This window comes from Notolabrus celidotus, chromosome 21 (genome assembly GCF_009762535.1).
Source record: "Notolabrus celidotus isolate fNotCel1 chromosome 21, fNotCel1.pri, whole genome shotgun sequence".
Taxonomy (NCBI): domain Eukaryota; kingdom Metazoa; phylum Chordata; class Actinopteri; order Labriformes; family Labridae; genus Notolabrus; species Notolabrus celidotus.
The window spans coordinates 2527577-2542715 of NC_048292.1; the positions used below are offsets into that span (position 1 = coordinate 2527577).

Genomic DNA, 15139 nt, shown 5'->3' on the forward strand with positions numbered 1-15139 from the left:
AAGTCTGTCTGACTCCTCTGCTTCTCTAAAGAGGTCATCCTCTGCAGTAAATCAAGACTTAAGTGTGTATTAATGAGCGATTGTGTACACAGATTATACATCAGTGTGTGTGTGTGTGTGTGTGTGTCACACAGAGAGCTAAAGGCCAGTGGTGACGTGGTGGAAGTGTCCCTGCAGACCGAGTCAGAGGGGACTCTCAGATGTGCAGTTTGTCCACTTACATCTCACGATCAATAACACGGCGCGTTCTTATTTACATGTGATCCATTATTAAACTCTCACATCATGAAACTATGAGGAGATGTCTTTAAAGTTGTGCACACTGAAAATAACAACTATAGTTCTAAACATTAAGCTCCAAAACTTCATAAAAATGTAGAGTGAATTGTTAAAAGTCCCTTTTTCAGCTCAGCTTTACAAACAGCGCCTCATATTGAACAGAGAGTAAAGTCTGAGTTCTCTCTCTCATGGAGCAGGACGTGTTCTCAGTCTCTCGTCGTCGGTGAAGCTGAAGTTTCCTCGTTCTGTGTTCCCGTCCTCAGAGTCTTTTGTTTGTTTTGCTCTCTGAGCTTTGTCAGCTCCAAATTGAAAAAGTAGCTACACGGACGATTGGGAGGAAAAGCCTCCGTCTGTCACAGTTGATCTTTTCTTATTGAATCAGATAAAAATAGAAGCGTGTCTCTCTCTTCTCTGCGGCTCGTCATAGAGCGGGTAAAAGACGGTGACAGTCATTTGATGTCAAAGCAGACGGATACAGAATCACTCAGATTATCTCAAAGTCACGTGTCGGTCACTCCTTCTTTCGAATAATATTCACAACAACACGGACGTTAAAGGTGACATATCACACTTTTTTCATCAACATATATTGGTCTAAGAGGTCCCCAAAACATGTCTTTAAAGTTTATGCTCAAAAAAACACTTTGAAATCAGATTTTGGTCTGCCTGAAGAACCCTCTTCTTCAGCCCTCCTCAGAACAGGCTGTTTTCTCTCTGACCACGCCCCCTCAGGAAGTGGGTGTGGCCTCGGCTGTCCAGCACGTTGATCTAATGTTTACATGTTGGCTGAATATACACGGCTGCTCATAGACCCGCGTTACTTCAACCCTCTGAATCTGATCCAGAATCTGATCCTGATGGAGAGGCGCCTGCAGCAGGACCTTTCTGAACCATTGGTCACAGATTTAGTGTTTCTTGTTGTTTTATTTGTCAGCATGTCGCCGTGTGTCTTGGTACACAGCTACCAACATGTGGCTATGTGGCTATGCTAACTAGCGCTAGCACTTTTCCATGTAAACTAAAAATCATCCACTAGATCTTCAAATCTGCAGACGTGGGGAGTCAAACCGACCTTTGTGTTTATTAAGACAGCCTACAACTAGCATTTAATCTAAAGACTAAGACTAAATCTAAAATAGCCGCCAAAATTAACACTGCTTATTACCCTGCTGCATCAGGTGCTTGATTCTAATTGGTCAAGAACTTTGCTCTAGGGATGGGTACGATTACTCGAGTACTCAAGTACTCGCCGTTGACCCCATTATTCCAATACTATTTTGTTACTCGCGCACCTGGCAAGATAACTTGAAATCACACAGCGTTACATGTGTGACCATGTGCTTTTTGTTTTGGACTAACTGAATATACTAGGTAGGAAAATAATTAACTGGATATAAACATTTAGACTTCTCCGGCCACGGCTTCAGCTTTAGCAAAAACAACAGTTTTACGGCAGCTACGGCAACACTTCAGGAACACGTTATTCAACCGAAAGCGAAAGCACAACAAACACAGAACCGTCTGAGACACCTGCGGAATGTCAGTTATAAAAAGTAATGTCTGGAAGTACTTTGAAAAAACGATGAAGTTAATGAGCAGTGCAAGATATGTGGCGTTAAACTTACATACCATAGAGATACTAGTTTGATGCTTAACCACATGAGCTTAAAGCACGAGGAGAAAACAGCGGAGACAGATAACAGGCGGTCTCGCATCACGTCTTTTGCTCGCCCTGTTAGCACACGTCGTTGTGATGAAACCAGAGCGGAGAAGATTAGCCTGATAATAACCAAAATGGTAAGTGGAGATATGCTCCCATTAAGTTTTGTGGAAGGAGACGGCTTCAAAGAGCTGATGGCGTTAGTCGAGCCGGAGTACAAGCTACCATCACAGAGAACAACAACTACGAGAGAGGAAGAGATGGAGGAAGAAAAGGCAGAACTTACTACAGTTCTGGTCCGGTAGGTCCGTGTCCGACAGACTTTTATTTATTTATTTTTGTTTACGGTTAAAAAAATGTAATAATTGCGAGTACTCGAGTAACCGTTTATTAGAAAATTGGAGTAATCGATTACAAGGATTACGGTAAATTCCCATCCCTACTTTGCTCGATAACAAAAGCTCCTCTAAATGGAACTGAACTGAAGAGAGGACTCTGCTGAGAAGATTTGAAGGTTTGAGGTGATAAACATGAAAATATTTCAGCCTGAGGAAAGATTTTATTAAAGTGTGAAAATGAGAACTCTTCGAGGTGTGAGGCTTCAGGTTCTGGAGCGACACGGCCAACATGGATGTGGTTTTCAGCTCGGGTTAATGAGGTGAACTCGCTTTACAAACATCCTCTTTCAATAGAAATGAAACTCTCCGCTGCACTTTACGACCCCTTCTCCTTCTCCCTTTGTGGAGAGGATTCATGACATTTATCAGAACACTCTCTACATCAACTTGGCATTTCTCAAACCACCGGACCTTTGCGGCGTCTGAAAGCAGGAAGCGTTTGAGAAAGTTTCTTTGGCTTTGTGAGAAAAAGAAAAATCCATTAAGTTCTACAAAATCATCTGAGAGGGAGAGAGAGTCACATCCTGACTCTCACAGACGTGTTTGGGTATCGAGGCATTTTCCAGTTCTGATGAAAAAAAACAAAAAAACACTGAAAGAGAAAATTGGCACTTTTGGTTTCCACATGAGCATACGGACGCTGAAACCAGTCTGCTAACAAAATCTGTTGGCATGAAAAAATCAAAATGTCATTCTGTGACTCAGCCGTGGAGAAAAGGACAATGCAGAGCGGGACACTGTCTTCTTCTGCAGCTTTTAAACTCAGATTCATGAAGTGCATCCTGCAGAGAGGTTATGTGTTGAATAAGGAGAAAAGGCGTGTTTGGTGCATGCCTCACCGTCCAGTCCACGCTGGTCCGCAGCTCCTTGTTGGGCCCGTTGGACGCCGGCGGCAGCGAGGGCTGAGGAGGGCCGAGGTGCTGGAGGCCGGAGCGGGAGATCGCCTTCCTGAAACACAAACAAGAAACAAAACAATCAGAGCCAGGAGCGTCTGTAAGAAGAGATCAAACGATGCAAAATTCAACACTGTCATCCTTCTGTGTGACACGGCCCTCTCAGCAGAAACACACAGAGAAGCAGATCGGAGGATAATTCAGCATGAAAATTAATTATTCATGTTGGGAGAGCAGATTTCGGCGGGTTCAGCTGCGGATATTTGGTGGAGGAGAAGTGGGAACAGCTTGGATGAGAGACTGCCAGCAGCACTTTGGGGTGACGAGAGAGAGACAGAGACGGATCTGTTCTGTCAGAGGATGAGTCAGCATCCCTCTCTCTCTCTCTCTCTCTCTCGCTGTGACATTGTTATACTTCCTCTTCCTGTTTTCAGTCCTCTATATGTTTATCCATTTCTCTGTTTTGACTTCATCCCAATCATCGTCCGCCCACGCCACGCCACATCATCACCTCTCTGTGGACTCATCTGTCCATGTGACATCCATCAGGAGTGATGGAGAGTTATCTGATGGAGCGGCTAAACTTTCATGATTTGTAAACGCTGTTTTTTATGACGTCGTGTGACAGAGTTTGACAGGAGAGGTTGTCTTTTTTTAAGGTTTTGAGTGACGAGTGCGGACTAACATCAGCGGCTGTTATATCAAACAGAATCCTGACAGGGTGAGACGAGACCATGACGTGACGCTCTGAAGGGGTTTATGTTTACATGCCTTTAGTAAATTTAAAGTTACATTCTTTGGGGCTTCTTTTTGCCCTTAGTATTCGACAGGATACCTGAAGAGAGACAGGAAATGTTGGGAGTAGAGAGCGGGGGAAGACATGCAGCAAATGGTTGTGGCCGGGAGTTGAACTGGTGACAAGGACTGTAGCCTCTGTATGTGGGGCGCTTAGACCACTAGGCCACCAGCGCCTTGTGAATTTGATGTTTTGTTTTCCCTTTGACTAAAATGGATTTTAAAACACACGTCAGTCTGACTGAAGTTGAATTTCTTGAAGTCAGACACACATTTGGATGATAACATTAGGGATCAGTTTTCTCCTGCATGTATACACCTCAATCAGACCCAAACTGGACCAGGTGTTCTGTGCATGCGTCAAAGTTTGTATGCCGGGGTTTCTGGGCTTTGACCTGGAAGTCAAACAGCATAAATGTGTAGAAGGAAGCCGGGTAGAGGACAAAATCTCAACAGAAGAAGAAGGAAAGTAAACAAGACGAAGCTAATGTATCGTACGTATGAAATGGTGAAGAGCTGACTTCGTAGGTCAACCTGGAGAAGGTCTGGAAGTAAAGAGCTGGAAGGAGGCCCCTACTGTAGCAAAGGTGGGCATACTTTGTCAATAAAGCAGTTGTTGCCTGGTGCATGTGGACTTGGACAAAGACAGAAGTTCAATAAAATTGCTAAATCAAGATTTAATTGTAGCTCACTTTGTGGCATCTTTGTGAAAAGCGTTGAGTCTTTTTTTATAAAGCTTATAGTTAGAGCTGGATCAGGCTTGGACAAGCTCTTAGTTATACCGCTATAGGCTTAGACTGACACACTGGGATCCTGTCTTTCCCTCTCTCTCCTCTCTCTGCCTGTCTCTCACTTTAACTCTTCCTAAAGTTACTAACCATAGACCTTTCTGGAGTCCCTGAGCTCCCTTGTCTCGTAGGTTCCTCTGGATCTCTGCTGCTGTGGACGTGCCAGACTCCAGCTGCTACAACTACTACTATCCGTCTCCCCACTATCATCCCTCTCTCTCTTCATCTCCCTCTATCCCTCTCTCCAACACGGTCTCAGCAGATGTGTGTCTAACATGAGTCTGGTCCTGCTGGAGGTTTCTGCCTGTTAAAGGAAGTTTGTCCTTGCCACTGTAACTTGCTAAATGCTGCAAAGTGCTCTGCTCATGGTGGATTAAGATGAGATCAGACTGAGTCCTGTCTGGAAGATGGGACTGGATCTGATCTGGTCTTGATGTTGGGTCTTTGTTAATAATAGAACATAGAGTACGGTCTAGACCTGCCCTGTTTGGAAAGAGATCCTTTCAGACAAACGTCCAAACTTTTCTACCACAGACCTTAAAGACAGTGGACTTAATATACAAGTGGTACGTGTGTGTGTGTGTGTGTGTGTGCGTACGTGTGTGTGTGCGTGTGTGTGTGTGTGTGTGTGTGTGTGTGTGTGCGTGAGTGTCAGTCAGTCAGTCAGTGGAAAAGGTTGCACACAGCATCTGACCCCTCTGTTGAAAGTTTCAGTGGCCGTCTGTCTAAAATTATCAACCAGGACAAAGAGGAGTCCACTTACACACACTGTAACCTGATGACACACCCCGACACACACACACACACACACACACACACACACACACACACACACACACACACACACCTATATGCATGCACCCGCCCTCACGACTTCTGGGCTATAAATAGTTTTGCGTGGGCGACAAAAGCACAAATGCAAGGACGTATGGTGACTGGACATATGCCACAAAGGGCAGGGGACCACACACACACACACACACACACACATACACACACACACACATACACACACACAACCACATAAAGTCACAGCTACGTCTAAATCATTGTATATTTTCAGAGGAGTATGATGGATGGAGGAGCTTGTGTTGTATTTGTGTTTAGCTCATGATGTCCTCCAGGTGTTCTTCCTCAGCGTCTCTATGTTTACAGCAGATATTTAAAGACACACTAACATGTAGTGAGTCCTTTAAAGGCCATAACTCCAGCTGTGAGACACTTTCATTCATTCAGGAAGTAAAAACATGAAGCTCTGTTTTGCATCCCTCTTCAAAGCTCTTTCGTTTTTGGCACATGTTCATGAGTCATGTCATGTGGACCTGTGACGTAGATTTGACGCAGCAGTGTAAATAAGGGGAACAGCTAACGGACAAATTCCATCAGATCCATGTCCGGTCCATCTCTGATCCGTCACAGCACAGGATCTGATAGGTTTCTATTCTAGTCAATGTGTTAACTTCCACTGGATCCACTGTGTTGTGTTCTGGCTGCGTCTCTGATCCGGCAGGTCAGAGCCCTCCGGATCATGATGAGCGGAGCCAGGCCTGGAGTCAACAGGTCAGAGGTTTTCAGAGGACCAGAAAGACAACATGGATGAGGAGTTTAAGAGAAGTATGAAACAAGATCACACACACACTTCACCCTGTGCTCTCTGCTGTGTGTGAGCGTTGAACAGTCAGGATTATTTCAAACTGATTAGAGATGATCAGATATGAATGAATAGGCTGCGCGGAGTGTGTGTGTGTGTGTGTGGGTGTGTGTGTGTGTGTGAGAGAGAGAGAGTGTTTGGTGTCTAACAGGTAGAGAGTGAAAGTCGGAGCTCAGCAGCAGCACTGTACTTGATGTACTCAACACGAAACAAGGTAAATGGATACACACTTCAGTATGCAAAAAAACACACACACACACACACAGGCACGCGCACACACACACACACACGCACACTCATTCAGAGGTCATGGTCACCATTACATCTGAGTGAGTCCTAATCTACTAAAAGCAGACAGGATCACAGGCATTAAGGCTCACTCCTAAAACACAAACACACAGAAACACAGCGTGGAGCCGCTCTGTTGTCCACACACACCCGACATGACAGCATGCGAACGAACACACACACACACACACACACACACACACGCGCACGCACACGTACACACACGCACACACACTTTGCCTCAGAGTTATTTTAAGTAGATTTGAGCAGAAAAAGGCCAATCTAAAAATAAATCACGTTTTAAAGCATCAAATAAAACAGAGCTGACAGCGAGACACAACCACATCATCTACAAAGAGCACCAGCGCTTTAATATCCAACTGAAAGATTAGACCCTGAATGCAGCACACAGTTCAGCCCGATTGGATAATTTATTTAGATTTCTCTTCTTGTTTGAGTCCGCCTCCTTCAACAGTCAGATCGTAAAACATACGCACCTCATAGACGACAAACGTTCCTCTCCTTGATCAACAAAAACATTCAAAACAAACATCTGAAGGATCTGAGTGTAGTTAGTTATGTTTCAGGACACGCCGGCTATTACTGATTCTGACAAATACATCACATCATGGTGACAGGAAATAAAGGCTTACGATATATGACAGTGTTTCCTACACATGGACGATACCTGAGCAGGAAGTCCTCGGCATTACAGCAAGAACTTTCTCATTTGTTTTTAATCCGTATACGATCCACGCCATCCACGATCAAGACTACTAACGAACTCTGGGGAACTATTCGATCGGCTGGTTGTTAAGCAGATCATTCAGAGGAGGAGCAGAGGAACTATTCGAATAATTGAATGGGGATGGAGAACTATTTTAATAATCAACTGGGGGCTGGGAACTATTGGAATAATCGATTTGAGAATGGGGAACTATTCGATTAGTTGGCTGGGAAATGGGAAACTATTTGAATAATCTGAAGGGCCTGGGAACTATTTGAATTAAAGGCTGGGGGCGAGGAACTATTGGGATAATCGTTTGGGTGTCAGGGAACTATTTGGATCATTGGCAGAGGGGCAGGGAACTATTCGAATAATTGACTGGGTGGTGAGGAACTATTCAAATAATCTTCTTGGGGATGTGGAACTATTTGAACAATCAGCTGGGGATGGGGAACTATCCGAATAATCGATTAGAGGACGGGGAACTATTTAAATAATCAGCTGAGGGCGGGGAACTATTGGAATAATCAGCTGGGCGTCGCAGAACTATTTAAATGATCGACCAGGGAGCTGGGAACTATTTGAATAATTAGTTGGGGTGTAAGCAACTATTAGGATAATTGGCAAGGGGGCAAGGAACTATTAGAATAATGGTCTGAGGAATGGGGAACTATTTGAATAAGTGGCTCCAGGATGAGGAACAATTCGAAAAATCAGCTCGGGAACGATTGGACTTTGAAACTGGGAACTGTTTAAAAAATCTGCTTGGGGTTCGGAAATATTCGAATAATCGTCAAATAGTTTGCAGAGAATATTGGATGGTATTTTTGCTTTAATGCCGATCCCTTCTTATGATGAGTTTTATTAAAAGATCAGACAAACAGAGAAGAGAAACTGTAGGAGGCGGGGCGGGACTCACTCCTGTGTGTATAAAGAGAGGAAAGTCGTAGGTGCAGCGTGTGTGTGTGTGTGTGTGTGTGTGTGTGTGTGTGTGTGTGTGTGTGTTGATCAAATTAAACTAGTTGCAGAGCAGCACAATAAATATATAAACTAACTTAATAACAGGATAAATATAAAGATGACATAATGTGATATAAATAGTTTAATGTGTTGACGTGTTTCCACAGAGACCAGGAGCAGCATCGCTCTGTGGAAACCTCAGTGTGAGAATCAGTCTCAATAATAGAGGATAAACGCGCTCATAAATTACCAGGAGAGTCTACAGAAATATTTGTAGGTGTTTGGGTAAGTGGTGTCTCAGTAACAGCTCAGGTTTAATGAGTCAGGTAGAAGAGGAAGAGGCTTCAGAGCGCTGAGGAGATTAAATCCAAACGTGAATAGAGGAGCTGAATGCAGCTGCTCTCTGCTCCTCGCTCTAACACCACCTACTCCCTCTCTCTCTATCATCCCTCCTCCTCTCTGCCTGCACTGCTCTCTTCATCTGGACCCTTCCTCTCTTCTATCTCTGGAACTAATCCTCCTCCTCCTCTTCCTCCTCCACTCTCCTCCTCCTCCTCCTCTTCCTCCGCTCTCCTTTTTGTCTTCACATCCCTGCCGTCATCACATTCGGCTCGGTCAGATCTCCTCTAATCTCCCGCTCTCTTTTTTTTTCCGTCCCCTGCTCTTCTTTTTCATCCTCTCCTCGTTTTGCCTCCTCCTCTTCCTCTTCCAGCAGAGGTGGGTTGTCAGCGTTGCTATGCCAACTGCACAGCGGGAGCATCGGCAGCTCATCGAGTAATTATATTGGTGCTGGATCTGGTGTGTGTGTGTGTGTCTTTACAGTAATCTGTTAATGCAGTGGATCATATATTCACAGAGGAACACATCACACCTGTGACCTTTCACCTGCTTTACAGAGGAGTCGTGGAGGAGTCGAGGAGGAGTCGACAGTACGCACTGATTGGAGAGTTAACGCCGTGTTCAGGTGGTTTCAAGTCAGTGTTTTTCTTTCCGCAGCGGCGTTACTTAACCAGTTTCATCATGACTCGGCAGCGGGGTTGTTGATTACAGATAAAGTGAGAACAAAAAGTAAGAGCCACGAAAATAAAAAAAAAGGCAGCTGCAAGTGGGAGGAATGGAATTGAACATCCTCTGCCTCGCCAAGCAGAAGATGTTGTGATTATGTGGGAGAAGTTGTCTGACAAAAGAGGCACAACTGCACCAGTGTGGGTTTTAGTGTGAAGACGGAACGTCTCTGCTGGAAAATGTTTGTTCGAGGTTTTTAAGAGAAACTTACGTCCACGTTATGAAACCTGAAGTTTGTAATCAGCTTCAATGGAAATAAAAGATCACTCAGGCGTAGTAATGAGTTTGAGAGTCACCTTAAAGGCTCTGGAAACTTAAATGGAATATTTAGTTAGAGCTAGATCAGGCTTGGACCAGGTCTTAGTTATGCTGCTATAGGCTTAGACTGACATACTGGGATCCTCTCTCTCCTCTCTCTGCCTGTCTCTCACTTTAACTCTTCCTGTCCCATTAAAGTTACTAACCATAGACCTTTCTGGAGTCCCTGAGCTCCCTTGGGTCGTAGGTTCCTCTGGATCTCTGCTCCTCTAGAACACTACGCTCCCAACATGCAGACCTGCTTATAGTACCTAATGTCTCTAAAAGTAGTATGGGAGGTAGAGCCTACAGTTATCAGGCCCCTCTCCTTTGGAATCATCTACCAGTCAGGGTCCGGGAGGCAGACACCCTCTCTACTTTTAAGAGTAGGCTTCAAACTTTCCTTTTTTGATAAAGCTCATAGTTAGAGCTGGATCAGGCTTGGACCAGGTCTTAGTTATGCTGCTATAGGCTTAGACTTCCGGCGGAACTGGCACATTGACACACTGGGATCCTATCTCACCCCCTTTCCCCCCCTGATGTTGGGTCTTTGTTAATAATCGAACATAAAGTACGGTCTAGACCTGCTCTGTTTGGAAAGAGTCTGAGGATAACATTTGTTGTGATTTGGCGCTTTATAAATAAAGATTGATTGATTGAACGAACACTTCCAGAATGGCTTCATATTTTAAGACTGCTTGGAAGCATCGTCCAGCACACAGCCCAAAATGCTGGTCATATCTGTGTCAGCTGAAGCTCTGGTTAGTATCTACTGTTGTAACGCTGTAAAGCTCCACTACCAGGATGTAAACACGCACAGATGATAGAAATCTGATCTTGAAAATCTTCCTGTTTAACAACTTTGAAATAAGTTGCAGTGGATAATCCCAACCTCCATCTTTCCAGTCTAAAGTCTTGGTACATCCTAAAGTTTGAAACCTGTAGCATGCTCGGCTAACACAGCTAACATTAGCGGCACTGCCTCCATGACATTTCCACTGCTGGGGAGCTGCAACAATCCAGTCTGTAAGAGGGTCTGAAGTGGGATCAAACAGAGAGTCATGTTTTAGATCTGGAAGAGTCTGTGCCCCCTTTCTCCAGAACAAAGCCTGAACTTTCAGGTATGACTAAGATCTCCGTCCCCCAGCATCCAGCAGTGTGACACTGAGTCTGAGTTATGACAAGAATTGATTTGTTTCACTTCTGCTGAACAAAAGAAACCATAATAAGATCCCTCACAGTGTTAGACTCAGAGTTTCTAAGGTGATCACGGCAGCAGCTCACCTGTAGCCGAGGAGCCGGTGAAACCATCGCACCTTCTTCCCCCTCCCTCTCTTTCCTCTCCGTCCTCCTGCTCCGGCGTTTATCATCGTTTCTCTAAAAGCTTCTCTCACTTATTCTATGTCTAACCCCTCCGTGTTTCCTCTGGAGCCGAATGAATCACCCGGCAGTTATCCCCCCCCCTCCCCTCGCTCCCCTCGCAGCACGGTCAGGTAATTACGCCGATCGACGTGACGGGCAACGGAGACCTGACACCAGACATCTGAGCTCTGCACTGAGTCACACTCCATGTTTGTGTGTGTGTGTGTGTGTTTATGTGTGTGTGTGTTTTTTGATTCAGGTCAGTAAATCGGAGAGAGCTGCAACATGGAGATGATGTCTGGAGTTGATGATGGAAGAGGCGATGGAGAGATGATGATAATTGGAGGAAAAGTGAAGAGAAGTGAGAAACATTAGAGAGTGTGAGAGGAGAGGTGTACGATGAACTCTGACACTGGATCGCTTCACCTCTGTCCTCAACTCTACCTCTGTTACCTTTAATCTACAGAGTCACACACACTCAGCAGGCGCACAGAACACACACAACACAATCAAACCAAAGGGATCCACGAGTATCAAATATAATTTATAACACTGATGTTATGATCTTTTATGTGTCTGTGCTTTTGCTTTTTACAAAAGGCAGGTTTCTGTAATGTGGGACAAATTCTGACACCATTACAAAAAGATAGAGGACCAAAGGAGAAAGGAACAAAGTATAAGACCAAAACATGTCAAACATTCTGAGTTTCACTTTGTTGTTGATCATAAATGCTCAGAACAACAGGGTGGATGAAAATGCATGAGAACAGGAAGGGCCTGTTTCCACCAGCAGCGTTCAGTGCTCAGTTGAAAGTAGTTCAACTTCTGGAACACTGCCACACCCCTTAATATCACTTCTTCATCACTGACCAATCAGAATCAAAAAGGGGCGGGGCTTCTGATATTAAACAAACAGTAGAGAGGAAAAACAAACCAGTCCTGTTTTTTATGGGTACTATTTCCAGGATTTTAGCTGCTGCTACTGCTAAGACACGATTTCTATCATTACTTTTTCTTTTTCATGTTTTCTTCCTGAAATTCCATTAAATAAAAAAATATGAAGCAAATAGAGCCTTAAATGTGACTTCATTCTCCACCCTTTTAACTGCTATTTATTTGTATTTATTTATAACATTTTTCTATGTCACTAATTCATTTGAATTTAATTATTTGACTATTTATTTCTATCATTTATTTTTTCATGTATTATTTTATGATCTTAACCTATCCTTTTTTATTTTCTCTGATGTGATGTCATCTTTTTCTTCAAAGCTTTTTATTTTCCTTTCATGCCTTTATTCATTCATTTATTTACATATTTATTTATTTTACCTATTTTAGTTTTATTAGTCAAGTTAAAGTTAAACTTTATTTATAAAGCAGATTTTAAAAACAACCACAGTTGGTCAAGGTGCTGTACAATCTTAAAAAACCCAATCAATAAAAACAAATAGTAGTTAAAAAATAATAGATATTAAAAACATAATAGATAGCACAAGAAAAAGACACAATAAAATAAAAGCAAAATAAAATGTTGGATGTCTTGCTCATCAGGTGTTAAAAGCCAATGCAAAGTTATCATGTTAATTATTATTATCATAGAGAAATTAAATCATATTTAACAGTCACTACAAAGAGAAGCAGTGCAGCGCGATACATTTCATAACCTAGCAAATGTAAGCTCTCTAAAGTCCATGCAGAAACTGCCTTCAGTGGACACAGGCCCTTACGTTTGATTATATGAACCTATGAAACACTTCTTGAAACAAAGCCAGAGACAGTGAGGTGACAGTTATATCAGTATAATCAATACAGCGTCTCACATGCTGGGACATCAAAGTTATTGGTTAAATGAGATAATTTATCTCCCCTGGAGGACACGTTGCACTGGGACAGAACTGTTATTTTTCCTGCTCTCTATCTTTTTCAACACTCCCCAATTTTCTGCAGCTTCTCCTTTCATCCCTCCGTCCCGTACAGGTGAATCTGTTCTATTTTTAGAACATTATGTCAGAGCGACAAACTGGCAGAGGCAACCTGAGACACACACACACTGACAGACGAGCACCGGAGCTCTCACACACACACACACACACACACACACACAGACACACACTAACACACACACTCTTTATCAGAGGAATTAAGAGAGGCATTTAGCTGAATGTTTGTGCAGCACAGAATTCCACTGATACGAGGATTTAAAGTCCAGAAAGAGGACGCTTCAGTCGTCCGTTTAACGCTGATAAAGACTGCAGAGAGAGAGGCGATGCTCCTGAGGAGTTTAAGGATTCCTCCGTCCTCACACACTGAAATACAAAATTAGACGTAGTACCACTAAATTATTACACCTTCTCAAATAATAAAAGCTTCAACACAAGAGGAGAGTGTGAGAGTTCTGCTGCAGAGTAACAGATTCACAGTCACACTCATATTTTTAAAAAAATTATTTCCTTTAAGGTGAGACTTTCAGTTTAGATGATTTGGTATGCAGCCGGCCGGACCCTGAAGAAACCTGGTGCTGGATTAACAAACACCCTCAGAGCAAGAGAAGCTCCTGACCGCCAAATTCCACCAGATCCACTTCCACTCCGTCACAACACCGGATCTGATAGGTTTCTAGTTAATGTGTTAACTTCCACTGGATCCGCTCCATTGTGTTCTGGCTGCATTAATCTAGACCACAGCGGATCAGAGACAATACAGACACGGATCTTGTGGAAGTCCCTGCTGAGTGTCTGTAGGTCTTACATCATACTTCCCCCAGACCTGTGTCCGGTCTGTATCCGGTCTGTGTCCGGTCTGCGTCCAGTCTGCGTCCGGTCTGTGTCCGGTCCGTGTCCAGTCTGTGTCCGGTCTGTGTCCGGTCTGTGTTCGGTCCGTGTCAGGTCTGTGTCCGGTCTGTGTCCGGTCCGTGTCCAGTCTGCGTCCGGTCTGTGTCCGGTCTGTGTCTGGTCTGTGTCCGATTCGTGTCCAGTCTTTGTCCGGTCTATGTCCGGTATGTGTCCGGTCTGTGTCCAGTCTGCGTCCGGTCTGTGTCCGGTCTGTGTCTGGTCAGTGTCCGATTCGTGTCCAGTCTTTGTCCGGTCCATGTCCTGTCTTTGTCCAGTCTGTGTCCGGTTCGTGTCCGGTCTGTCTCCAGTCTGTGTTCGGTCTGCGTCTGGTCCGTGTACCGTCTGTTTCCTGTAAGTTTCCTGTCCGTGTCTGGTTTGTGCCCGGTCTGTGTCTGGTCAGTGTCCAGTCTGTGTCCGGTCTGTGTCCGGTCCCTGTCCAGTCCGTTTCCTGTCCGTGTCTGGTTCGTGTCCGGTCTGTGTCCGGTCTGTGTCCGGTCTGTGTCCCGTCCGTTTCCTGTCCGTGTCTGGTTCGTGTCCGGTCTGTGTCAGGTCTGTGTCAGGTCTTAGTCCGGTCCGTCTCCGGTTTGTCTCCGACCTGCTGCACTCCAGCTCCATGCTCTCCGTCAACACCAAGCTGTTGCGTTTTGACTTCCTGTCCCGCTCCATCTGCTCTGTTGAGATTGATGCGTCGTGCTCCGGCATCCGGCAAAAATAGAAGTCTTGTGTATCTGACCCCGAGGACTCCGACCTGCTGGATCAGAGACGCAGCCGGAACGCAACGGAGCGGATCCAGAGGAAGTTAACACGCTGACTAGAATAGAAAAGGTGTTTTAGTCGTGGAATCAGGTTTTTATTTCAGGCAGAGCTGAAGGACAGAAAATCCCCGGTATTGTCTCTCTGCTTCAGAGTTTCATAAAAAAGGAAATAATGAATTCTTTATCTGATTTTTTGTGGCAGCCAGGATTCATTTATCTCACTAACGAACTGAAAAACCTCAAAAAGACCGGAGATGACAGTTTGTTGAACGCTGAGGTACAAGGACGCCGCTGAAACCCGGCGTGCAGCCTCAGCAGTCTGACAGAGTTATTCATGCAGCTCGCTTCACTCAGTGCACATTAAAGAATCACAAACTTACTGTGATA

General features: G+C 44.4%; 1 protein-coding gene across 6 annotated transcripts in view; it reads right to left on the bottom strand.

Moving 5' to 3' along the window:
* The window catches only part of dgki (diacylglycerol kinase, iota), a 98006-nt gene that overhangs the window by 43440 nt on the left and 39427 nt on the right, over window positions 1-15139 (bottom strand). For all 6 annotated transcript variants that reach the window (XM_034673596.1, XM_034673597.1, XM_034673595.1 and 3 more), the window contains exon 2: window positions 3177-3285. In XM_034673596.1, coding sequence (XP_034529487.1) covers window positions 3177-3285 — 109 coding nt within the window. The remainder of the gene's footprint in view (window positions 1-3176; window positions 3286-15139) is intronic.